This window comes from Apodemus sylvaticus, chromosome 14 (genome assembly GCF_947179515.1).
Source record: "Apodemus sylvaticus chromosome 14, mApoSyl1.1, whole genome shotgun sequence".
In the NCBI taxonomy this organism is placed as follows: domain Eukaryota; kingdom Metazoa; phylum Chordata; class Mammalia; order Rodentia; family Muridae; genus Apodemus; species Apodemus sylvaticus.
The window spans coordinates 62,384,135-62,409,736 of NC_067485.1; the positions used below are offsets into that span (position 1 = coordinate 62,384,135).

The 25,602-nt window shown below is 44.1% G+C and overlaps 1 protein-coding gene across 1 annotated transcript in view; it reads right to left on the reverse strand.

The window, feature by feature from the left end:
- The window catches only part of Armc3 (armadillo repeat containing 3), an 87,856-nt gene that overhangs the window by 45,273 nt on the left and 16,981 nt on the right, over nt 1-25,602 (reverse strand). The window contains exons 5-8 of the mRNA XM_052157458.1: nt 22,737-22,805; nt 21,414-21,589; nt 14,103-14,297; nt 9,035-9,218 (exon numbers count right to left, since the gene is read on the reverse strand). Coding sequence (XP_052013418.1) covers nt 9,035-9,218; nt 14,103-14,297; nt 21,414-21,589; nt 22,737-22,805 — 624 coding nt within the window. The remainder of the gene's footprint in view (nt 1-9,034; nt 9,219-14,102; nt 14,298-21,413; nt 21,590-22,736; nt 22,806-25,602) is intronic.

Genomic DNA, 25,602 nt, shown 5'->3' on the forward strand with positions numbered 1-25,602 from the left:
TGAAAAGAACATTTTTACCCAAATATGAAAAACTACATTCAGAAAAGTAAAATTCGGCAGGGCTCAGATTGGGAAGCCACAAAAGCAAGATTCAAAGGAAGTTAAGGAGAAATGTAATCCAATATTTCCATACCCAGCTAAACTGTCAAACACATTCAAAGCCGGCAAACACATCCAGAGGTGAGGCTCACAAACATAGCACATCTGTTTGTGAGACAGCCTGGCGGGTTCAACCCCTAGGTCCCACATGGCAGGAGAAAATTGACTCTAACAAGCTGAACTCACACGGGTCCACACACTCTGCAACATACTGTGATAATAGCACTCACATGTCTGCATAACTTGAGAAACAAATAAAAAATAAAATAGAACATTAAGAGGGCCAGCATTAGCACAGGAAACTGGTGAGATAGACGGAAAAGACTTTATTTGCCTAGAAATTTAGATTAGAAATGTAAAATGTAGATAAAATAAAATATGTCATAGTAAAGAGATACTTAAAAAAGAGAGGCTCATGACTATTTGATGACAGGACTCTTATATAACTATGCCCTTACACACACACACAATGTATATATATGTATATATATATATACATTGTGTGTGTGTGTGAATATTCACTTGTAGTTTCATTGCTATAACTTTAACTCTAGAAGTTTTAAAAATCTACTTTTAAAACATATAGAAAATCAAAGTATGAAAAACAAAGATGTCATAATTAAATTCAAATACCAACTACGGTAGTTGTATAAATAACTCTCACTCTATATCTTTGCCTCGCCCTTGGCAGCTATTAGGGGCTTCAGCTTGTTGGCATCTCTCAGCCATGGTCCCTGCTTGTTCCCTTAACCCAACTATACTATGTCTAAACCGTCTTACATTTAAATAATGGCTTGCTTCCCAAAACCATTTTTGGTAATATTTAATGATCTTACTATCAAATTAGAATTTAAAGTTGGAGTGCATAATTGAGAGGTTTAATGAATGTGATTAGAAATGAATGTAAGACAGTATGAAGTAAATTAAAGTTACCTGACATTGCAACAGATACAATGTGGCAAGAAGCCCCTAACCTATACTTCCTCGGTGACGGGCCAACTAGATGTGACAGAAGGTGACAGTGTAAATACCCAGTCTGGCGTCCTATGGGAAATGCATCTGCTACGTGATCATCCATTTCCCTATCCCAGCGTCACGCCGATTTTCAGGACTGATGCCCCTCATGCAGCAGGCATGCAGGAAGTGCCTGCTCCTTCGTAAGCAGAGTGACTCTGTTAGGGTTTGCAACCGCGTGTACACGTTGACTACATTCTAGGAAATGCCACACTAATCTCAAAGTAAAACTCCCATTTTAGAAAACTGTAAACCTAAACAATTAATTTTTAAAGACCACACAAATAATTTTTTTTTTTTTTTTTTTTACAATTTAAGAGGAAAGATGTTGAGCTCTTGTCCTGGCTCAGAAGGGGGACTGGATCCCTTTAGCATGCTTTCCTGGGGTCCGACCCGTGAGTCCATGCGGGTAAGAGATTGACTAAATGATAGCTTCCCAAGACAGAAAGTTAAAATCGCCCCACACCAGACTATCTCCATATTATAGAAAATGTCAGTGCCTTTTAAAAGATTCTTCATTCTACTAATTTACACACTTCAAGGGAGGAGGGGTCTTCAGGACAAGGGAGTCCTGAAGAGGTAATCATGGTGCATTTTACCATGGGGTTTTACTCAGGATGGCCTGGGAGGTGACACAGCAGGGGAGTCTGAACTGCCGGAAAGTCCTGGTTCAGGCAATGATACAGTGACAAAGCAGAGATGGAGTCAATACAGATTTAGTCATTAGATCCTAAAATTAAGACTGAGGAGACACGACTTGAAACTGAAATGTAGCTATTTTAGAACTGACATAAGGAAGCAGAACCAGAAAACATTAAGTGCTACAAAGAGCTCAAAAACTCTGTGCCTGAATATAACGCCATGTTATAAAGGGGGGGAATGGATTCCAAGGAATGGTGCTAGGAACACTGTCTATATGCACACAGAAGCGAGAAGTTGGAAACATCCTTAAATTAATTGCAGAAAATTAGCTCAAAGCAGGCCAGAAGCCAAACGGTAAGGACTTACAGCATGAAACTCTTGAGTAGGAGAAAACCTTCATTTCAATGGATTTGGTAAAAACCACTGAACCATGAAGCTGAAAATAGATGAATGTAGCTGAATAAAATGAAAAATATACATGCATCAAAACCCACAATAAACAGGAAAAAGGCAGCTGCAAAATGGGAAAAGTTACTAGCTAATCACAGATGAGGGGTTGGGTATCCAAGACACAGGAAGAATTCCTACACCTCTATGCCAAAGCAAATCTGGGCCTGAAACCCCGCCCACTTGGGAGGCTGAAGGGGGGAAGAAAAAAGACCACAAGTGTAAGGCCTGGTCTACGGGGTGAGTGCAAGTTCAGTCTGCGTGCTTAGCATGGCCTTGTTTCAAAGTAGAAAATGAAAAAATGGATTCCCAGAAGAGAATTCAGTAAAAGTGCTAAGCATGAAGACCTGAGTTTGATCCTCAGAACACACTTTTAAATGAACCGAGCAGTGTTGACTCTTGCCTGTAGCCCCAGAACCGGGAAGAGACAGGTGTGGGAACTAGCTAGTCAGTCAGCCTAGGCAACTTGGTAGGTTCCAGGCCAGTGAGAGATCTTGCCTAACAACAACAACAACAACAACAACAACAACAACAGCAGACGTGCATAGTGGCTGAGGAAGGTTGTTCCCTGGCCTCCACACACATGCATGCACATGCATTTGCATACAGAAAAGACTGAGACATTTCTCTGATAATGATTTACATGTGGTTAATAAGCAGGCGAAGAAATCTGTTAACATTGCTAATCACTAGGGAAATATAAAGAAAAAACAACGCTGAGATGTCATCGTGTGCCTAGTAGGACAGTTATTATGTCACCAAGCAAAGTAACAAATGTTGGCCGGCATGTGGAGAGACTGGAACCCTGAATGTTGTTCCTGGGGATGAAGAAACAGCGCAGCTGTTAGAGAGAACACGGAAGTTCCTCAAAACGTTAAAAATAGAATCAGCATATGAGTTAGCAAGCCTCCCTGGTACACACCACAAGAAGTGAAAGCAGAGAGTCAAAGAAATATGTCTTTATGCTCGCTCAATAGAGGGTGCATTCACAGCAGCTGAAAGGGAAAGCGCAGCTCAACTGTCCGTCAGTGGCCGAATGGAAGATCAAAATGTGGTGTAAACAAAAGTATTATTCAGCCTTAAGAACAAGGGAATCTTGACACATGCTATTATATGAACAGGCATTAGGAGGGTAGCATGCTGGGTGAGCCTAAGGGCACACAGAGCCCATGGCAGCCAGATCTGTAAGGACAAGGTAGAGACAATGAGCAGAGTTACCTTTTGTGCCATTCTGGGTGATGCTCTGCAGATGGGAAGGGCCAGAGAATGTTGAACGCGCTTAATGCCGCTGAACTGTGCACCTAGCAATGGCTACAACGGTGAATTTTATACTGCTAATATTTTAATCAGAATTTTCAAGAGGGCGCTCATTTCCCTTTCTTCAAATTACACTCGTGCCTCTTCTGGGCTCCCATTTCTTGGTGTTGCATCGTAATATTTCTCAGTTGTAAAAAGTCAGACGCCTGGCCTCATCCTGGGTCTCACCTCCCACCCCCCACCCCCCACACACCTAAGCCCATGTCACCATTCCACAAGGACTTACAGAGCCTCTCTGTGGGCCAAGGCAGGCTGGGGCTTCCACTTGTATAGCGCCTTGACCTTATGCTCACTGCATCTGTGCTATGGATGACACCATGTATCGGGGTGTGTGTATGTGTGTGTGTGTGTGTGTGTGTGTGCCTGCCTGCCTGCCTGTCTGCCTACCTGTCTATCTGTCTGCTTGCCTGCCTGTCTACTCTCTCTATAACCAACTTCAACTCATGTTAAAAATTATACACAAGACTCGTGTAAATGTGCCTTTGGGATGTACGCGCTTGTGTGATATATAGGGAAGGCACATGTCTACACCTATATTTATGGCAGCCAGAGGTCACCGGTGGACATCTTTCCTTATTACTCTCTAAGTTTTGAGACTGGGTCTCTCACTGAGCCTGGAGCTCACCCATTGGCTGGACTGGTTGAGCGAGCAGGTCCCATGATCTCTGCCTTCCTGTGTTGACACTGCAGGTGTGTGTGACCTATGTTTGTGAGGGGCTCTAAACTCCGGCCCTCTTTCTTGTACAGTAGCCATACTACCCAATGATCCCTCACCAAGCCCTACGACTTTAATGATTTAATTTTATGCAAACATGTTTGTCAAAGTAGGAGGATGGAATGTGATCTTTGATGTATATTTTATTCTTAATTGGCATACAGCAATTATATAGTAATTAACACAGAGTCCCATGTGGTGTTTTAGTACATGTATTCAGTGTGTAGTAAACTAGTCAGGTTAACTGAAATCCATCACCTCGGGTATCTAACACTGAGTTTGGAACACTCAGAGTGTTCTCTAGAGACTGCTTTGAAGTGATGATTGTCAAGCATTTTACCCCGCTGTGCTGTAGAACATTACAAGGGCTCTCTGTTAACCCTCCCTCTACACTTTCCTCTCATGTGAGGAAACCTGTTATTTGTCTTTTTGTCAATTTACTTTCTGGATGTATGTCTGTGTGTGCGCGCGTGTGCGTGTGCGTGTGCGTGTGTGTGTGTGTGTGTGTGTGTGTGCATTTGCGTGTATGTGTGTGTGCGCCCGTGTGTGCGCGCGCGCGTGTGTGCACGTGTGTGTGTGCATGTGTGTGTGTAGGCATACATGTGTCAGTCTTTGTGTCTATGTGTGTATCTATGTGTGTACATGCATCTGTGTGTCTGGGTATGTGTACAAGCATATATACATGTGTGTCTGTGTGTGTGTCTGTGTGTAGGCATACATGTGTCTGTCTCTGTGTCTATGTGTGTATCTGTGTGTGTACATGCATCTGTGTGTCTGGGTATGTGTGCAAGCATATATGCGTGTGTGTGTGTGTGTGTGTGTGTGTGTGTATGTAGGCATACATGTGTCTGTCTTTGTGTCTGTGTGTGTACATTCATCTGTGTGTCTGGGTATGTGTGCAAGCATATATGCATGTGTGTCTGTGTGTGTGTGTCTGTCTTTGTGTCTATGCGTGTATCTGTGTGTGTACATGCATCTGTGTGTCTGGGTATGTGTGCAAGCATATATGCATGTGTGTCTCTGTGTGTGAGAGTACATGCATGTGTGTGCCTGTGTGTGTGTGCCTGTGTGTCTGTGTGTGTGTGTGTGTGTAGGCATACATATGTCTGTCTTTGTATCTGTGTAAGTATCTGTGTGTGTACATGCATCTGTGTGTCTGGGTATGTGTGCAAGCATATATACATGTGTGTCTGTGTGTGTGTCTGTGTGTGTTTATGTAGGCATACATTGTCTGTCTTTTTGTCTGTGTGTGTATCTGTGTGTGTACATGCATCTGTGTGTCTGGGTATGTGTGCAAGCATATATGTATGTGTGTCTGTAGGCATACATGTGTCTGTCTTTGTGTCTGTGTGTGTATCTGTGTTTATACATGCATCTGTGTGTCTGGGTATGTGTGCAAAATATATGCACGTGTGTCTGTGTGTGTGAGAGTACATGCATGTGTGTGCCTCTGTGTGTGTGTGTGTACAAGAGTACGTGTGTGTGTGTGTGTGTGTTTTGCTGGCCATCATGCATGCTAAGTCAGCATTCTACCTCTCAGCTACATCCCCAAATCCTTCCAGGTAAGCTTCATACCTCACCATAGCAACCTCCTCTTGGTCCTCTGTGTTGGGTGATACAAGCTTCCAATCTTTTAACCTCAGAGCAAGAGTGCTCTTCTTTACAGAGTGAAAAGCACAATGTTCCCTCTTCACTCTCTTCAGTGCCTCTTCCTTCCCCCTAAGGGACCAGCCACATGACCATATAGTATAGAATAGTATAATCAGGGCATGGGGAGGGGAGCTGAAGAAGACACACACGCACAGACACACACAGACACACAGACATACACACACACACACACAGAGAGAGAGAGAGAGAGAGAGAGAGAGAGAGTAGAGCTGGCCATGAGCATGTGGAGAGGGGGTAGGGGAATGGGGAGAGAGGGTAAGGAGCGAGAGGACAGAGCAAGAGCAAGAGAGAGGAGACAAGCAGCCCCTTTTATATGAGTCAGGCACAGCTGGTTGTTGCCAGGTAACCGTGGGGCGGAGCCTGGACTAAATGCCAACAGTCATGGCTGATAATGATTCCTCACTGCTTCTCTCACCTCAACCAACATGCTCAGTGCTCTGTTGCGTTCCAGTCACCAGGCATTCTGCAAATTTCCAGATGTGGAAACTTCTGCATTCTTTGAGCCTTCACACGCCTTTCCTTTCAGTGAACATCCTGTCCAGATCCTCTTTACCCAGGAAATCTCCATGATGGATTCCACAATCAACGTGTGTCTGTGGTTTGTAAGTACTTATTGAACCTAACACTCGTCTACCCTGAGTTTTCATGGAGTGGTCTTCTTCCTGAGTAATCCTGTGTTTCTACAAGCATGGCTGACACATCTTTGTGAGCCTCAGTTTGTGGAAAGAAACTCACAAATGGATGGATGAATGGACAGGTTTGTGGAGACTGCTGGTCTCCCTCACGGCCACGGAAGCAGGTCGCCAGGGTAACAGTATTAAAACTAGTCCTGAGCCCAGCCCTCCAGGGGCTCTGCCATTCTGTGTCACCACCCATTCTCTGTCAATGATTGATCATTCATTGTCCAAGAGAAATGTGGGCTAAATGGCTACCCCTGGTGCCCATTAACACACCAAAGCACATGCTGGCCTCACCCTGCCCTCCACCCTAAGCTGCTGGAGCTCATCCAATTCCCCCAGTAACCCGACTCCCCCACTCCCTCCCCCAGTAACCCTGCTACTTCAGCCACCCTGGCTCTCTGCCCCTCCCTTCCCCTCCCCCCATCTCTCCTTTCATGGCCAAGACCACTCTGCTGGCTACACCTCAGTATGCTACTTTCTCTCCCTGCTGGATGTCCCTGGCTACACTCTCCCTGGTACCTATAATAAAAACCTTCCCTTCAACCATACCATGGAGCGACTGTGTCCTCCCTCACTGTATACAATCACCATGAAATGTATACAATCACTACACTAGCAGGAACTGGACAAACTTAGAAACACCCAGCCGTACCAAATCGCAGAGAGGAATATGCAAAGCATGTTGGGTATGGCAGTGTGTGTGGTAATCTATTACATCTCTTTTGGTGTAATCGGGTCTCAATTCACCAAGAATTGTGAACTGGCCCGGTGTGATAACATCTACGCTCCAATGGTCAGAACCGGGATAAGTAAGTATTTAGCTGTTAGGACTCAAGGAGCCCACAGATACAGACATAAGCTTGAGATGGACTGTAGAGAATTTCTGGTAGTTATATCAAAGCCAACATCCCTGAGAAACGTGTGAAACAGGTTTTCTTTCCCCTACCTCACACCCTGGCCCCTCCCCCCCACCTCCCCACTCCCCACCCATCATTTGCCTTGCCTCTGGCAGAAGGGACATGTGACTCCACTGATGTGTACCTGCGGTTTCCTGTCAAAGCCCACACTGGCCTCCAGGCAGCTGTGTTCCTACTCACAAGTCCTTATACATTTCAAAGCCTCCATGCCGATATCCCATCATCCTTTTCTCTTCCGCCTGCCTCCCCTCACCCGCTAGCTGAGTTGACCTCTCTCACATTCTCTCAGCATGGCCAGGGCTATCTGTGAGAGGCAAGATGGCTCAGTGGGTAAGAGCACCGACTGTTCTTCCAAAGGTCATGAGTTCAAATCCCAGCACCCACATGGTGGCTCACAACCATCCGTAAAAGAGATCTGATGCCCTCCTCTGGTACATCTGAAGACAGCTACAGTGGACTTACATATAATAAATAAATCTTTACAAAAACATTTAATAAATAAATAAATAAATAAATAAATAAATAAATAAATAAATAAATACAAAGAGAACAGGAGAGAGCAGCAGAGACTGCCGTGCTCCCTTCTCTCTGCTCTGGGCTCTGCAGATGCCTCTGGGAGTTCTCTCTCTCTTATTCACAATAAAATCTTTCCCATAAAGGGGAGGCTGTTTTGGCACACATTTCCGATATTGATGAATTCCTAATTTTACAGCCTGTCTTTAGATTTGGTGTGGACAGTGTACGTCAAGTAGCCCCACTACGTAACTCTGTGCTACACAGTGAGCTTCTCTTTGCTACATTAAAGTTGAGCCTTTAGGAAATCCAGTATGGGCTGAAAAAAATGTTCTCCACAACATATGCACAGACATATATTCAGATGTGAGTATATATGTTTAGAATGTAAATCATAGAAACACGTAAAGCTGCAATCACATTTCTAAGAGTAGTGACGGAGAAGGAGGAAAATAAGTCCCCATCTTTTATTAACAAAATCCCCCATATATTAAAGCTATCATTGGATTTCAGTGATTGGGATGTAATTAATCACTCTTGTTTTACAGACTTGTAGCAACACAGCTTGTCACAGAAATGAATACTGTATTATGTATATAGAACAAGCATATTGTTTTCTGTGGCTGAATGATGTGGCCCTGCTGAATTCCAGCTGACACTTGACAGTCTTTGGATGTCATTCTGAGCATGATCTCTCAAAACCATGCTCTCAGAATCTCAAATACCACGTGCATTCTGTGGTATTCCGATTTGGGGAGAAATAAAAAGCTTAAAGCTTAAATTCATAATGAGCTACTTTTCAAAAACGGGGTTATAATTAAGTGGTGTTAAGTTTCTAACACCCCTACCCCTGACAAAGCAATCTGCATTTAACTTGCTGGTGGTGAGATGTTTGGGTCCTGCTTTTCTCTGAGAGGTATCTTTAAAGCAGGGAGATGCTCTAGTGTTTATATATATTGATCAGCATAAAGAATGCAAAGGGAAGATGTGTGCCGAGGTTACATGAAAGGGATACATACGGTCATAAGCCGCTTTGGTAATAGCTTTGGCTGCGTTCTTCTGAATGTCAGGGATGGTGGAGGTCTCTGCAAACACCAAGACTTTTTTGAGGCTCCCTGTCTGCTGCATCAGCGCCATCGTGTCCATATCCTCCAGGCAGTTGGCTATCACTGCGAGGGCTTCTACGTGAAGGTCGTTCAATTCCTAATCATCGAAAACAAACGCAGCTTGAAAATTGTCCTTTCAGTTACTTCACAGGCAGCTATGACAAAATGCTTGGCCAAAGCAACTTAGAGGAGAAAGGCTTTACTGCAGATAACAGTTCTAAGGGGACACAGTCTATCATGGCCCAGAACATAAAAGGCTGGCCACTCACATTGAAGGGGTGGCCAGGAGTTAGAGTGAGAACAGGAAATGGGGCAAGGCTATAAGCTGTCAAAGCCCACCCCCACCCCACCCCACCCCACCCCACCTCCACCCCCACCCCCGCTCAGTGTTGTGTTTTCTCCCTTGAGGTTCCACTCCATCACCTTGCCAGACAGCAACACCATCTGGGAACCAAGTGTTTAAAGACACGAGCCTATGGGGGAAATTTCACATTCAAAAAAAAAAAAAAAAAAAAAAAAAAACCACAGTTGTGCTAAGGAATCAGAAGATAGTGTGCTTAATTTTGTGTTGACAGAGCCCAAGGAAGCGGAAGTCTTTATAACGGACGCATCCCACACCGCTTGCCTCATCTTTTCTTGCTTCTCTTACTTCAAAATGTTTTATGGATAAAATAATAAAGAAAACCGCCAGTAATTACAGTGAATTGAAATTGCTTATATTATCTTCCATTAAATACAGATATAAAAACCCCCAGGAAAAAGTACAGTATTTTTAGACAGTACTCAATATGAAGCCAGGGCCTTGCCCACGCTAGGCAAGCTTTACCCCTGAGCTATAACCTGCAGTTAGAGAAGGTAGTTTTGGGAATGGGACAGAAGCTGAAGGTAAATATGTTCTCTAAGATCTTGAAAGTGATGGGGGAAAAGGCAGTGGAGCATAGCCTTCTTGATGGAAGAGTCCCATGGGTTCCCAAAGCAGTGCGGCCCTAGAGCCTCCTTACACTGAAAATGAGAGATGCAGCAGAGGTTATCCATACTGTATTCTACCATGCTGCTTCTGACCAAGGACTTCACTTTAGGAAAGTGCAGCTAGAGCCATGCTCACGGGACACTGTGTTCCTCCTATTTTTGCTACCACCCTGAAGCAAGGGTAGTGACAGAATTCTGGGATGGCCTTTGGAAGACTGTTAAATCATGTACAAGGTGGTCACACTTTGTGGGGCTGTATCGATGTCCTACACAAGGCTGAATATGCTTTGAATCAGTGTCTGACATACAGTGCTATTTCTCCCTGAGCTAGGATTCACAGGTCCTAGAAGCAAGGCGTGGGTATTGGGTATTGGGAGTGGCCCCTCTTGTCACCACTCTTAATGGCTCTCTGGTGAAGCTTTTGCTTCTTGTGCCTGTAACTTATGCTTTCGTGGCCCAGAGATCTTATTTCCATAGGAAGGAATATTTCCACCAGGACGTACAACAAACGATTCTAATGAATTACAGGTTAAGGCTGCCTCATGACAACTTGGGCTCCCCATGCCCTAAATCAATAATCAAAGAAGACAGTTGCTGGAGATGGGGAAGTTAGGTTGCCAATCAAAGGGAAAGAGGTCTAGAAAATACGAGTTCTCTTAGTGTGGCTCTTGGTATTACCACACTTGTGATTAAAGCCACTGGAAAGAACAATTACCCAATGTGTCCAAAATGTATAATGAACAGCCAAGTGTGGTAGCATGTGCCATACTCTCAGCAATTAGGAGGATGAAATGGTTGATGCAAGTTCCAGGCCAGGCCAGCTGGGACTACACAGTGAAACCCTGTCTCAACATACACATAGACACATAGGAATACACACAGACACACACACACACACACACACACAGACACACAGACACACACACACACACACATATACACACACACCCCAAAACCAAAACCAAATAGGCAAGCAAACTTACAATGGCTCAGTCTGTTCTAGTCTTAATCAATGAAGATGGGCCACGAGTAAAAAGCTCTCTCTCATCAGGGGAGGCTCTTGCTGGAGACAGAAGGAGCCTGCACTGATAACAGGAGGTAGTGATGGATGTCAGTCAGATGGACCCTGCCAATGCTTATAGCTGCGGAAGCTGTAATTACCCAGTGTCTCTTCTTCATTTAGGAAAGGATGCTTATGCACACATCTGTTTGTACCTGTGCATCTAGCATAAAACTTTGTTCTGTACTCTGTCCTCTTATCATACAACTTGAGATGGTTAATTATAATGTAGTATTTCATTTTCATTACTTTGATATGATAGGATCTAAGTTCCTGAAGTTAAGAAGAAGAATAAATGTCACTTATTAGCTTTGCACTCATTCTAGGGTAAGGTGTGGTGTGTTTTCTGATGGACACAGGATAGTTGCTTCATCTTAGATGGATGCATGATTTTTGTCCTTGATTGTTTTAAAAGTATAAATTTAATTTTAACGTAAGAATGATGATGACACGGCTTGGTCTTCATTGCTTTTATGCCAGTGTGCAGGAAGCAGAGGCAGGCGGCTCTTTGTGAATTAGAGGCCAGGCTGGTCTACATAGTTAGCTGGTCAGTCTAGTCAGCACTGTAAGAGAGATTCTGTCTCTACTCAGAAGACAGAAGTGAGAAATAAGGGGAGAGGCCAAAACAAACCAGTAGCCCAGGAAAATTGAAAACAAATAATTACTTCCATGCCTAACTACAACCAAGTCAACAACTCCTAGGCCTGGTAAAATGTTCACATGCTATAACCCACAGGTTTGGTAGGGCTCTCCATCTTAGTGTTTCGCAATGCTGTTTTGCACTTCTTCCAAGAATAGATTTGACACAAGTTTTGATAATTTAATTCTTTGCAGTTCATGCATTAGGAATATACTGTAGGAGTCTAGGGACCTCACTCAGGCTGTGAAGGTCTTTCCAGGCAAGCCTGTGGGCCTGGGCACACACGTATGCGTGATCCCCGTGCTGGGGATGCTGAGACAGGAGGATGCCTGGGGCTTGCTGGCCTGCCTGTCTAGCTGAATTTGTCAGCTCCAGGTTCAGTGAGACACACTTTCTCGGGAAATAAAGGGGGAAGCAATTGAGGAAGACACTTGATGTTAACCCCTGGCCTCCACGTGCGTGTGCCCACCGACACCATATGCACGCATAACACAGAGACACACAAAACCAGGAAGCATACATACACACAGAAAGTATTGTAGCTTCAGTTATATTTATATTGCCTTATGAACGCTCATTACTAGCATAAAGCGACATATTTTTTTTTTAATGAATTGTCCTATTCTGTGACCTTGAGAAATCTACTTAGCAGTTCCGGTAGATTTTCCTGTCCTTTTGGGCTTTCTGTCTTTCAGGTCTGCTTTCAAGTCTGTTAGGATTTTGTAGCCTTCTTCTGGGTTGGCCTCATTACCCTGGTGAGGAGTTTCAGTGCATAGGAAACATGACAAACAACCCTTTGAGCCTGTGCCCCAGCCTAGATTGGGATGGGAGAGGAACTTTTATATTTCATTCTATGTATTTTAGTATAATTTAAATTTTTTCAAATAAAATATCCATATTAGTCTGAAAAATACTCTTATTTTTTCCCTTTCTGTGTATAGTTGTACTGTCTGTGACTACAGAGAGGTATTTAACCCGGCAGCCTCATTTTTTCACATCTATTAAATGAGATTAATGATGCAATAATTACATATGGTATATATAATATATCTGATATATTCAATGATATAAACACATGAGATAATTATATGATGTATATTATACAGAATAATACAAATATAAATAGATGTATCTTATATATAGATAGACGTTATATAGTTATCATTTATAATGATGTAGTTATTGTTATTTTATAGTTTTTCATACTTTGAAAGAAATGAGAAAATAATAAAATCACATACACAAAATACTTGTATCTACCATACAGAGTAGATCTTTCTATGCTTTTTTTTTTAATTCCACAAAGGCAGGAGACAATCAGACAAAGCTATATTTATTCTGTGGTTAATCCCTTTATACCTGTGGTTCACTGGACAGAGAAACCTCTCTGATTTATATCTTCCATTTGAAATCATAGGATGAATTGATAGGACAAAATAATAATAACTTTAGAGCTCTAAATAGTTCTATCAGTGTACATAGCCTATAGTACTGTTATAGTTCCATACCATAAATGTAACATCTCAGCACAGATCTGGTATACAAGGTAACAGGGTGTCACGGGATCGGAAGTAGATGAATATGTCACCGGAACATGCTTGTGTAGGACAGCTTTTGAAACTGTGCTTTATTTTCTCAGTTTTGTATGATCTCTAGGTCTGTAATTTTTAGGAGAAAAATCTAATGATTGGTTAACCTAAAGCTTAATATTAAACTAGTATTCAAGGAGCCTGTAATCTCCTGGACGGTCTTGCTTTCTTTACTTTCTAAAAGGAGCCAAGCAGAGTTTGTGTAATATAATGTATTGGAGTAGAGGCAGGCAGTGGATCTGAAGTCTACACACCAACATTTGGCTCTGGAACTGAGCCTGGGGGCCTCTTTCAGGAGGGATCTGAGCTAAGTCTATGCAGCTACATGGCCTGCAGCATCCTGCTAGATTGTTGTAACCAGGAGATGTGAGACACCCAGAGACTCACCACGTGGGAGAGAGATGCAGTCCTTGCAAACCCCGTGGGAACCCCCAATGCTTCTCAATGTATGTGGAAGGTGGTTCACTCTGCTTGCCTCATTCCACTGAAAATCACGATGGGCAGAGAAATCTAAAGACTGATCCTGGGTGTTTCCCAAAAATCTTAAACCTTCAAAGCCAGAAAGAAGGTTTATTTCCTATTAGTTCTAGATGGTCTCTGTAACTAGGCCTTTAAGCAACCCTAATAGACTTTACACAGCAATTAACGAATTGCTCCTGTAAACTCTGCTTGCTAGAATTAAAAGCATCCAGGCCTGCGGACATCTCGGAACGCCGTGAGTACCTTGGTCTCCAGGATCTTGGTGAGGTGGTCCAGCCCTTGATTTTCCTTCAGCATCGTCCGAGCCTCCTTATCGCATGTGATGACACCCAAGGTTTTGAGAGCCAGCAGCTGGATAATGGGGTACTCTGACTTCAAAAGTTCTAATATCGGAGGGATTGCGTTTAGCTCTTGAAGTGTAGTCCGACACTGAAAATCCTGCCGTGAAATACAAATGGGAATATCAGTCATGTTTACAACAAAATCCAATCCCCAGAATGGAGAGCATCTATTATTACATTATAATTTCCCCATCTTTGTTTCCAGATTCCAAAATAACTCACAGGCCAAAGGAAACTCTTAATGGAAAATAACACAATCATTTATTTATGCAGACATTGTCCACAGGAGCTCACCATCATCTATGACCTGCGGGGTTCATACTGCTGCAAACTTCTATAAACAGCCATACCTTAAAATGCATCCATAATACAATTTCTTTCACACTAATAGATTATTTCAAATAGTATTTGATAAATAATGGCGTGGGTTCTTTATCTTCAGGGGGTTGATTATGAAATAGCTGCAGTATTCATGTGTATGAAAAACTCATAGCAGGATTTTCTCAGATTCCTGACCTTGACTTAAGACACACATGATCTCAGAGAATTGGTTACAGGTGAAGAACCAGTCCTGGTAGCAGTCATGGGGCAAAGGATGTTGTATGGAGCAGTGGGGAAAACTCCCAGACTCTTACTACTATTATATCATGACTTTTTAAAAAACTCAAATGTAATTAAAATAGCATTAATGGTGAAAAGCGGAGCTGGGGGCGTGCCTCAGTCAGTCGAGTGTTTGCCACTTAAGCCTGAGGAGATGGATCTGGGCATGCAGAACTCATGTAGAGAAGGCTGGCAGCACACCTGTGTTCTAGCTCCAGGGAGACAGAGTAGGTGGAGCCCTGGAACTTAGTGGCCAGCCAGCTGATCTTCATCAAGCTCTGGTTAGTGAGAGTCCCCAAAAGATAAGGTAGAGAATAATTGAAAAAGACTGGATTGATCTCTGGCCTCCACATTCACATGCACAGATGTGTACACACCCACATAAACATGTATGTGCAACACACATATATACACATACATACATACATACATACACACACATATTCACATATTCACACATACATAGTCACACGCATACACATATAGACATACACACACATATACATGCATACATACATACACAAACACATATGATGGGAAAGCCTCCACATTCACCTTAGCTTTTCTTTATCTTTTTTTAAATGTTTATTTTTTTTATTAAACTGATAAAATTTATTTTAAAATATACAACTCAGTATTGACATTTTTTAAGTCATCAAATTAATTTTTTTATCTTTTTTATTTATTTATTTTCTATATTCTTTGTTTACATTCTAAAAGCTTTCCCCTTTCCCAGTCCCCCCCCCCCATATGTCCCATAAGTCCTCTTCTCTCCATCCATTCTCCTATCTTTCCCCCTCCCCTTTCTCTGTCCTGGTACTCCCCTACAATGCTGGATCAAGCCTTTCCAGGATTAGGGTCCTCTTCTTCCTTCTTCATGGGAATCATTTGATATGCTAATTGTATCTTCAGTGTTCAGAGCTTCAGGGCTAATTAATATCCACTTATCAATGATTGCATTCCATGTATATTCTTTTGTGATTGCGTTACCTTGCTTAGGATGATATTTTCCAGTTCCATCCATTTGCCTAAAAAAATTCATGAATTCATTGTTTTTAATTACTGAATAGTACTCCATTGTGTATATATACTACATTTTCTGCATCCATTCCTCCATTGAGGGATATCTGGGTTCTTTCCAGCTTCTGGCAATTATAAATAAGGCTGCTACGAACATAGTGGAGCATGTGTCCTTATTGCATGTTATAGTTAAATCCTCTTAAATGTACCTGATATCTTTTTTAACTAGTTTTTTTATTGAAAAAGGAAGTAAAAACATTTTATGATAAAATTGGAGATTGCATGGAAAATATTTCTGATAAAATTGAAACAATATAAAGAAAAACATGTTAAAATCAAAGATTGTCATGGAAAATAACACAGATAAAATGGTAGACATAAAAACATTACTAAATTAATTGGAAGCAGAATTACAAACATTGTTAGGTTCTTGTGCTTGCCTTTCACCATCTAGTTATCTCTGGTGTTAGCTGGTCTTGCTGTCTCTGGCTGGAACTTGTCCCTCTTGTGGGCCTGTAAGCCTGTGACCATACTCCTGGGAGACCAGCTCCCTCCTGGCAGGGTTTGTGCACAGAAGGCCGTGGAGCCACCTGGCTCCCTGATGCAAATGGCGACCAGAAGACTCCTGTCCCAGCAGCTCCACTGATCACATGTCCTGTGCTCCTAGCTGTTCCCCTCCAGAGAGAAGGCTGAGATCTCACCTCTGTGCTCAGAAGTGAAAGCGCTGCTGGGAGATCCCTCTCTCCTGGCAGGGAAAATCTATTCCAAGATCTATTTGGAACATTAAACATGATAGAAGTAGAAAAAAATCTCTTATGAAGTCCTCTATGAAAATAAATTGCTAAAAGTTCCTGATTAGACAGAAACCATTCCATCTCCAAGGGAGAATACTCAATGTAACTGTGGCTTCATAGAATGAATTGGGTAGCGTTCCTTCTGTTTCTATGTTGTGGAACTGTTGCAGGATGTTCCATGTCCAATCATATTAGGGCAGTGGAAGGCCTGTGATTGGACAGGAAAGGGGAGGTGGAGCTGGGAGCTGGGAACTGGCGAGTCATAGTGGTCTCAGGAGAGAGGACGCAGGTCGGAGAATCAGGATGCCTTCTGATGTTTTTCTGTGTGTTTTCATAAGGTTAGAAATATTAGAATAAAGCTTCATCACATTTAATTGGCTCTGGAATTACTTTATTGGCATCTTTTAATTGTGTTTACAATATACATAAATCTAATTGGCTAACTAAATAAGCATTAAGAGTCATGTTTCTTGTCGTCCATAGTAGTGTCAGGGTTTGGTGACTGTTTATAAGATGAATCCTCAGATAGGGCAGTTTCTGGTGGCCTTTCCTTCAGTCTCTGCTCCACACATTGTCTCCCTTATTGCTCCTGCGACTATTTTGTTCCCTTTCTTAGAGGTACCGAAGCACCCTCACTTAAGTTCTCCTTCTTCTTGAGCTGAGTGAATTGTAACTTGTTTATTTTGAGCTTTTGGACTAACATCTGCTTATTAGTGAGTGCGTACCATGTGTGTTCTTTTGTGATTGGATTGCCTCGCTCAGGATGACACTTTCTAGTTCCAGGAGCACGCCATGGTTGTCTCCAGAGGGGCTCTGCCAGAGCCTTACAATTACAGAGGCAGATGCTAGCAACCAACTATTGGACTGGGCATGGGGTCCCCAGTGGAGGATCTGGAGGGTGGTCCAGAAGAGCTGAAGGGTTTACATCACCATGGCAAGAACAATGATTTCAGCCACCCAGATGACCCAAGACTCCCAGGGACTGAACCATCAACCAAGGGGCACACATGGTTCCAGCCAAAAAGTCAGAGGAAGGCCTTGTTGGACATCAGTGGGAGGGATGGTCCTTGGTCAGGTAAAGGCTCAACAGAGGCCCGAATAAAGGGAAACTGAGTGGGGGGAGGAGGGAGTGTGTTGGGTGAAGAGGCATATACTCAGAGGCAGGGGGAAGGAGGAAGGGGAGGGATTGGGAGTCTTAGAGGAGGGGGATGTCAGGAAAGGTTTTAGCATTGGCAATGTAAATGATGACATATTCAATAAAAATTATATATATATGATATATATCTGATATATGTATATATATCTATATATCTATATCTATCTATATATATACATATATCAGATATATATCATGTTTCTACCAGGTATTTGAGGTGAGAGGTGGCAGACTGTGGGATGAGTGTGTGGGGAGTTGTGTGGATGTGAGATAAACCTGTGGGAACCCTGCTGGTTGCTGAGATGGCAGGATCTCAGGAGTATGGTCTGACCCCAAGAGAGAGTTAGCTCACCAGCGCAGGAGACCTGAGGACTGATGGGAGCTCTGCAGCTCTCCATTGTTAGGCCGGCAGACCACAGAAGTGTGTTCTGACAACGCGGGGAGTTGGTGAGGATTCTTTTTTAGTATTTCCCACAACATGGAATAGCTTGAAGAGTATTGGTATTAGATCTTCTTTGAAGGTCTGATAGAATTCTGCACTAAACCCATCTGGTCCTGAGCTTTTTTGGTTGGAAGACTTTTAATGCCCCTTCGTTAGGGGTCATGAGACAGTTTAGATCATTTACCTGATCTTCATTTGACTTTGGTATTTGGTATGTGTCTAGAAAATTGTCCATTCCATCCAGATTTTCCAGTTTTGTTGAGTATAGGCTCTGTTGTTCTCTCTCCGTTTCCATTTCTGATTTTGTTCATGTTGACACTGCCTCTGTGCCCTCTGGTTAGTCTCACCTTAGCCTTTCTTCCTCTTTCACCTAATCTTTAAATATTCAGCTTCCTTCAGGCGTAAAAGTTACAGATGGCTTTTAAAATGAGTGGAATCATTTCCCCCCAGGGGCTCCGAATGTGACCAGATTTGGAGAGAGAGAGTCACTTGGGGTGTAATTTGGGAAGATGGGGGTCTCATCCTGGAGTACAGTGCGTCCTTTACTGGTGTCCTTATAAGGTAGGAGAAGTGTCCTCATGAGGATGGAGACAACAGAGGCAGAGTCTAGAGTGCTGGCTACCAGAAAAAGCTGGGTAGTGAGGAACCATTCTGCCCAGTGTTTGGAGGACAAGTCATGATAACATCGACACTGAACCTCTAGACCCGGAACTGACTGTTGTTCTGAGCCAATCAGCTTGTGGCGTTTGGCTTCAGGAGCTCTAATCCCTCCTTAGTCCCCGATGCTTCTGATATGAAGAACTAAAGGCAATGCTTATTTCCACTTGAAAGAAAAAGTAGAACACAGCCACGAGGAGTCATGAGATTAAACCCACAATCCACAGGTAGAAAGGTTTAAGTCTGCTGAGTGGATGGCCGGACAGACGGTGTCAACGGACAGCTACAGACAACACAAAAATCACCCCAGAGACAAGCCTGCTAGCACCCCTGTGAGAGGCTCTCTGGACTGAAGTTAGCTTTGGGGATACTCTTGATTCCATTAGCTGGTGTGAGGACACACATTTTCATTGTCTGCGGGACCACTCCCTGGGCCATGGATCGTGTACTACATGAAATGGAGGATGTTAGCTGAGCGCGGGGAGAGAGCTCGTTTCTCTCTGCTTCCTGACTGGATGTGATGTGACCTGAAGCTACACACTCCCGCCACCTCTAACTCCCGGCCACAGTGGAGTACATCCTCTTGAATTATGAGCCAGAAACAAAACTTTCTCCCTTAAGTGCTTTTGTGAGGGTATTTTTATCACAGCAATAGAGGAGTCAGCTGGGATGGTCAGGAGATGGGATCAGAGATGGCAGACAGCAGGAGGCGGTAGGACTTCCTCCCGAGGATGTCTGTTTCAGGAGCCTGGTGACAGACGGACGCCATATTACCAGGACCAGCTGAGGTTGAGGATGTTTTCTAAGTCACCTTCCATCTTGCTGCCTAGAAACTGTCTCTCAGTCGTCTCTCCTTGCCCTCATGCTGCGTCTTGGGATTTCAGCTGACCCAAAGCTTGACAGGCAAATTTGGTTGTTGTTATGAAGCCCAAGCAGAAAAGTAAGTAAGACGGCTGAGAAGAAAGGCTCTCTAAACGAGAGGTTCTCAACTTGCGGGTCGCGCCTCTCTGCGGGTCTAACGATCCTATCATATTGTCTATCAGATATCCAGCATTTCAGATAATTACGTTATGCTTCATAACAGTAGCAAGATGAGAGTTATGAAGGAGAATTGACGATAATTTTATGATTGTGGGTCGCAGCCTTACGAAGGTTGAGAGCCACTGCTCTAAACTGACCTGTTGTGGGCGGGGACAGGACACAGGGAGAGACGCAGTGGGGAGGGGGCATGCAGCTATGTCCTACTGTACAGGAAAGCATCCTGAGGAGAGGGCACTTGGCTGCTGGGAATGAGAAGACACAGGTTTTCACTAGTGAATGGCCCACACTTCGGCCATTGGCCACATAACTCTCTGAGCTCACCGGGACTGCCTCAGTGGCTTGTTTTCATGAATGAGAATTTCTAGAAAGAAGCTGTGTCTGCAGAGTCAGATGTCATGGCATCAGTGACGTGAGAGGCTGGAACATTGCGGGTCCACAGCCTCATTACCTTCCCTTGTGCTGGTTCTGGCCCCTGGGACATCAATCCTTGCTCAGCCGTGTCAGAACTAACAGGCGAATAAACACAAATCTTTTGGAATTTATTACTCTAGCATACTATAAGCTCCTACCAACCCAAAGCTAAGACTGCCCCAGACACCCCCTCTGAGGCCCATAGGGGAGATCCCAATATCTTGCTGTTACTGCACCTATGGTGGACTCGCCAGTGTGTTTAAAACATGACTTGGTTTGTGATTTTCTTTATCCTGCCTTCCTGTAAAACCTCATGAACCTGCTTCCACCTGGGGACATGGGGCTCCCCATTTTCCAGGCCACGGTTACTCAAGTTCGGCTTTAGAATCAGCTTTCTCATTTCATTTGTGGTGAGAGCAGTGGTTTGTTGAGTTGTCCCTTCCCAGAGTTGACATGAATTGTACATTTCCCATTTCAAAGCAAGCCCAGTGGATTCAGACAATCCCACCTTAATATGCATGTCATTTTGTTCTTTTAAAACCGAAATACATTTTTTCTTGTGGTAGATAACTGCTTATTAAAAGGAAATTATAATTCCTTTTATAATTACTTATAAAAATTGAAAGACATCGACTTGAAGTTTCCTTTCTGTTTTTTTTTTTTCATGTGTGATTAATTCTGAGTGTGCTGAGGACATCCCTGTGCAAATGGAGAGTTTTAAAAATCTTTTCCTTTTTCCATAATGGGCTTCTGAAGTTACTTTATGTGTATGGCTGTTTGGCCTACATGTCTGTGTAGCATGTGCACACAGTGCCCACAGAGACCAAAAGAGGGCAACAGATCTCCTCGAACCGGAGCTGCAGATGGTTGTAAGTCACCATGTGGCTGCTGGGAACCAGTCCTGGGTCCACTGGAAGAGAAGCCAGTGCTCCTAACCTCTGTTCCATCTCTCCAGCCCCATCCCTTACAGTTGCCTTTTGCCCAAACATTATTTTTTTAATGGGTTTGAGGCTAAAACTCAGGGCCTCCTGAATATAGCATTTAGCACTGAGTTGTAGGAACATCGATACGCTGTTTAGAAGTTAGCCTTACCTGTACTAAGTTGTAGATGCATTCAATAGAGTTCTTCTTCACATCCGGGTCTGAGCTGCTCAGCAGTCTGATGAGCGGCTCCAGTCCGCCGTGCTCGAATATCTGCACTTTGCCTGTGTACTCTACAGACATGTTCGCAAGACAAAGACTAGCAAACTCATGGATGACCACTTCTTCTGTACATCACAAATAAATGAGACAACCAGTTAGCTACTTGCAGAAGCTCTTCTTTACAATCGGCTCTGAGGGGGGTGTGCATAATGGTGACACACACTTGTGATCTTAACCATTTGGCAGGCAAGGGCAGAAAGTTCTAGTGTCCCAGTGCTGTGCGATGTAGTGCAAGGGGAAGGACCTATGGACACAAGAAAATCCCTGGGCTCAATCTTAGGAACATGTGCATGCATGCACGCCTGCGTGCGCACACACACACACACACACCACACACACACACACACACACACGCCACACACCACGCACCACACACCACACACCACACACACACCACACACACAAATGCACACATGCACATGCACACACACACATGCACACACACCACACACATACATGCACACACACACCACACACACATATGCACGCACACACACCACACACCACACCACACACACACCACACCACACACACACCACACACCACACCACACACACACACCACACACCACACCACACACACACACACACACACACACACACACCACACACACCACACACCACATATCACACATATACACACCACACACACCACACACCACATATCACACATACACACACCACACACACATCACCTACCACACATGCACAGACACACATACACCACACACCACACACACACACACACACCCCACACCCCACACACCCCACACACCACACCCCCCACACACACCACACACACACACCACACACACATCACACACCACATACCACACACACCACACCCCCCCACACACACACATCACATACCACACATGCACAGACACACATATACCACACACCACACACACACCACACCCCCCACACCACACACACACACACACACACACACACACACATACACCATACCACACACACACACACACACTCACACTCACACTCACACTCACACTCACACAGGGGCAGGGGGACTTTGGACAAAGCTCCACAATCTTGCTCACATCACACTTTCAGTGAAAACTGAGCTGTGGTTTCCAAGATCATAATGACAACCCTCAGCTGATGACTCTTAAGTTCTTTCTGATGTGTAGTTTAATAAAATGTAAAGAGAAATGAGTTTCCTGTTGGAAATCTGTGTGGAATGCAGAGTCACCTTCTGGGGAGAGCTGCGCAATCACGGAATTCATGACCTCTAACTCCCTCAGTAGCTTCTTAACATCACCTGCGAAGGAAGGAAGGGGCAAAACACGAAAGCTTAGTAAAGTGATGACAGCAATGTCTTTAAAGCATTTCCTCAGGACACAGGCACTTCTAGCTAATTCACGGGTAAAAATCCTGAGGTTTAGGCCCGCAGCACGGAGGCGGCAGGCTTCGTGCTCAGGCCAGTTTATCCACCTGACAGCATCCAGCCTCTGCCTCCTCATCAGCACGAAACGTGGTGACGGCAGAGGTGCCAGATACACCTAGAACACCAGCCAAGCGAGCTTACTGTGTCCCATCCTCGTTTATTATACAAATTCTGTTTTAAGGATTTTATACCTGAATGTTTTATTACGTCATTTCCATCCTTCCTTCCTCTCCAGTTCCTCCCATATCCTCCCTCTCAAATTTATGACCTCTTCTCTTTAAAGTATTGCTCTCTCTCTCTTTTTCTCTCTTTCTCTCTCTTTCTCTCTCTCTCTCTCTCTCTGTGTGTGTATGTGTGTGTATACAACTCACACATACACGCGCTTAGAGCTGACTACTTAGAATTGCATACCTATCAAGCTTGTCCCTTGAGAAACTAATCCATCCTCTCTCCGTAGCTCTTTACTTAAGGATGGACCTCTGAGACTCCCCCATCCACACTGGCACGTTGACTGTTGTCATTAGGCAAGGTCTTGTTTAGGGAACCACAGTGTTGAGATTCCGCTGGAGCCACTCGCCTGTCATGCCTAGAAGACCGCATCGTGCCGTAGGTGTCCTGGTCGTCTGACTCTTCCTCAGTTTTCTTCGAGGCTTAGCTTACGGTGCAGGGGTACCAGAAGGAGAAGGGTACCTGCGGTCGCTTAGTCTCTGCATTTTGAGGTTGTTTTAAATTTAATTTTTATAAGCTTGTGCAGAATGCAAAACAAGTATTTTAATGTATTTTGGCTGACATAACCTGATCGCTTACACTCCACTTAGAGGAGATGTCCAAAGTACTTAAAATGGTATTTTAAGTTCACTTCCGTGTGGACTCTCTTAGACTACGGCTAGACAGGCGCCTCTCTGCCCCCTGCTCCTTGTGGCCCTAACTCCAGCTTTTTGAGGAAAAAGAAAGACATTTCTGTTTTTCAGTTTGGCCATTTCTCTGTCCAGTTCCTTTATCTGCAAAGGAAGATTAGCCTTGCTGGAATTGGAGGAAAGGTCACTGAAGCACACAGGCTTGGAGGCCTTCATCCTTCTGAATTGCTGAATGGGTTTGGCACTGACTGAGCACACTTTTCCTGCGGAATTTGGAGGTATGGCTTTTCTTCGATGTGTCAAAACTCCTGATTTCGATGTTTCTGTTGCAAGTGGCTGAAGGTCCAGCAAATGGAAAGTGGACAGCCGAGTGCAATGTCCTGAGGTAGTGGGCAGGGAAGCAGAGGGAATCCTGAATCCATGCGTACTATTGAGACGGACCCAATGCCTCATGGGAACTGACAAAACCTTCCCCGGGTCGGGCCAGGCTTAGGGAACTGGCAATGTCTTCCTCTCGTCCATGTGTGAACGTTTACAGAAAGCATTAACAACAGCTTCCTCAAAACTGCTTCCCTACAAAGACCTCCTATGAAACTGGCTTGCCTTCCTCCCTGAGCTGTACGTAATAGTCCCACAGAGGTTCTGGATTCCTTGGGAGAATTTGCTGTCCATCAGAGTAAGTACGGCCTGCCTGATCCCTGACGTTCTGTATGGATGTGTGCCTTAGTTAGGGTTTTATTGCTGTGAAGAGACACAGTGACCGTGGTGACTCTTTGAAAGGAAAACATTTCATTGGGGCTGGCTTACAGACGTAATAGTTCCACAGAGGTTCTGGATTCCTTGGAGAATTTGCTGTCCATCAGAGTAAGTACGGCCTGCCTGATCCCTGACATTCTGTATGGATGTGTGCCTTAGTTAGGGTTTTATTGCTGTGAAGAGACACAGTGACCGTGGTGACTCTTTGAAAGGAAAACATTTCATTGGGGCTGGCTTACAGTTCACAGGTTTAGTCTGTTATCATCGTAACAGGAAGCATGGCGGCATGCAAGCAGATATGGTATTAGAGAAGTAGCTGAGAGTTCTTTATTTGGATCTGAAGGCATCAGGAAGAGACAGTCAGCCGCTAGGCTTGGCTTGAGCATCTGACACCTCAAAACCTGCCCCTGGTGATGCACTTTCTCCAATAAGGCCACACCTACTCCAACAAGCCACACCCTCTACAGTGCCACTCCCTATGGGCACATGGGGGGCATTGTTATTCAAGTCACCACCACATCTGTCATGTCTTCATTCCTACTTGGACTCTGTCATGGTTCTGGACCCAACCTGGGATTTTAGATATCTGAGCACTTTCCCTGTGTATAAAAACCATTCTTGCGTGTTCATGCACTTTAGAACTTCTCAAGGCGTTCCCAACCTAGGGTGAGCCATGCTGGCACCTGCGCACTGTCCAACTGATTTCTTTCTGTGATCGGCAATCACAGGAAAAGCCCATAGCTGCATGTTCCTTGCAGCCTCAGGCTGATGCCACACCTTATTTTGTCCAACCAAGTTAACAGTCTTCATCGGATAATCTCATGCCAAAAAATATAGACCAACGGACCAGAGATGTGCAGGGACCACTCTGTGGTCCATCCCATCTGCGGACCCACTCTTCTCCTTCAGTGCAGCCCTGTGAACTGGTGACCAAATTGATGGATTTATTTATTTATTTTTGTTTTTTGAGACAGGGTTTCTCTGTGTAGCCCTGGCTGTCCTGGAACTCACTCTGTAGACCAGAACTCTGGCCTCAAACTCAGAAATCCGCCTGCCTC